This window comes from Loa loa (assembly GCF_000183805.2).
Source record: "Loa loa unplaced genomic scaffold supercont3.1748, whole genome shotgun sequence".
Classification (NCBI taxonomy): Eukaryota; Metazoa; Nematoda; class Chromadorea; order Rhabditida; family Onchocercidae; genus Loa; species Loa loa.
In genome coordinates, this window is record NW_018109927.1 from 1 (window position 1) to 1,730 (window position 1,730).

Genomic DNA, 1,730 nt, shown 5'->3' on the forward strand with positions numbered 1-1,730 from the left:
AGCGATGCAAGTGATGCAGAATTTGACAGCAACTTCAGGTCTACTCATTATTGGCTTGCATTTCACTATCAGTAAAAAGTAATTTTACTTACGGAAGTATAGATATGAAAAAATACTTCAACATTTGCAATTTTTTGATAAGTTTCGAAATCCATTCAGGAAAAGATAACATTAGAATGATAAACTGCTCAAATCAAAATTTTCGAGCCTAACACTTCAAATGACTTCTAAATATTCAAACAGCATCGAAGAAATCTTCAGTAAATTCTGCAATACCTCAACTTTTCTGTGATGATATGGTACTGAACACCAAAAACACAAAAAACATCGCATCCAGCAAAAGCTTATGCAATCATGAGAGAAGACAACATTCATAAACGGTTTGAATAACTTAACGGTTTAAATAACTTCAGTGCTTTCCTGAGGTGATGGTAAACCAGTTATATGTATGTTCGACAACCGGACGAGCTGCATCGATAATAAGCTGTATTCAAACAGTACAAAGCTTGACAATCTGGCTGTCTATTGTTAAATCCCATTCCAATTAAATAAATTCACATTGAACAATGTAAGAGCTGCGAATATGATGATACATAAGATGATTTTAAACTGTTAAAGCTATTATCAACAGTTCAGGAATCGGTTAACACTAATAATACTTTTAATACTTTTAGTTTTTCAATACTTTTAACAAAAAGCTCAAAATATTATGGAGAAAAAATTGAAGAAAAAGTGAAAAAAAAAACCTCACTTACCATAAGAGCTAGAAAAAAAAAACCAAATTTGTCATAATGGCCAAAAACTTTTGAAATAATCCAAAAACCAAAATGAAATCAATAATGTCTTTGACTCTAAATGATTACTGTCCTTTAGTATTAATATCTGATAATTATTATCTAATAATTAATGTCCGAACAATGAGGAAATCGGAAAGGTTCACGAAAAATGATATAGTTTTTGTAAAGACACAAAACTAAAAGTAAGGATTAATTTACTTATTTTTTGGCTCGTAATGCAGCATATCAAGAATTTTGCCATTACGCACATTCCTTGACATCTGTATTATGCTCTGCGATTCATCAACATGGTGGTTATTGTTCGACTGAAATGAAATCTACAAATTCCAAAGTTGAGGGAAAACTGAATAAGTGAGTATGAAAAGAAGAAATGCTATGCTACTCCCAATATTATTATTTTCGATACTGATAAATTTTCTGGATAAAGAACACAGTTCAAGCTATCCGTTTTCAGTAGTTCGAAGAAGGAATTAGTGCTGAGTTTAAGGTTTTCCAGAAAAAAAATAAGGGATGACCATAAAAAAAAAGTGGAACTGATGAGCTCAGGATTTCAGTACTTGACAGATCATACCTGCAACTTCTCAAGCTTTATGCATCCACCATATTTGTGATGCATACTTGCATAACATCTTCTTTATGCTTATTTTCTTCGCGATCCTCAACGATTTGCCAAATTGGTTTATCGTCATCTGTTACTTTCCCAAATTCACATTCATGAGCTCGAGTCAGTAATTGCTTGCAGACAGTCTTAGCTTCCTGAAAACTCTATGGATTAGAAGACCTGATAAGGAAAACATTATTACAAATTTAAAGCAGAACATCGCTAAAAACTATTTAAAATAAATGCTCTTAAAAAAGACAGTCAATATTGAAGGACGACTTAATAAGTTATACAGATTTTTGAGATATTTAGAAGCTTAGTCATAAGAATTT

The 1,730-nt window shown here is 31.6% G+C and overlaps 1 protein-coding gene across 1 annotated transcript; it reads right to left on the bottom strand.

Annotated features, from left to right (window-relative positions):
• Nucleotides 1–991: 991 nt before the first annotated feature.
• LOAG_15284 (hypothetical protein) lies at nucleotides 992–1,553 on the bottom strand (the record flags this gene model as incomplete). The annotated part of the gene is made up of 2 exons (XM_003150774.1): nucleotides 992–1,102; nucleotides 1,416–1,553. Coding segments are annotated over 2 exons (249 nt in total), but the record flags the coding sequence as incomplete, so codon positions are not given.
• Between the last annotated feature and the right edge of the window lie 177 nt (nucleotides 1,554–1,730).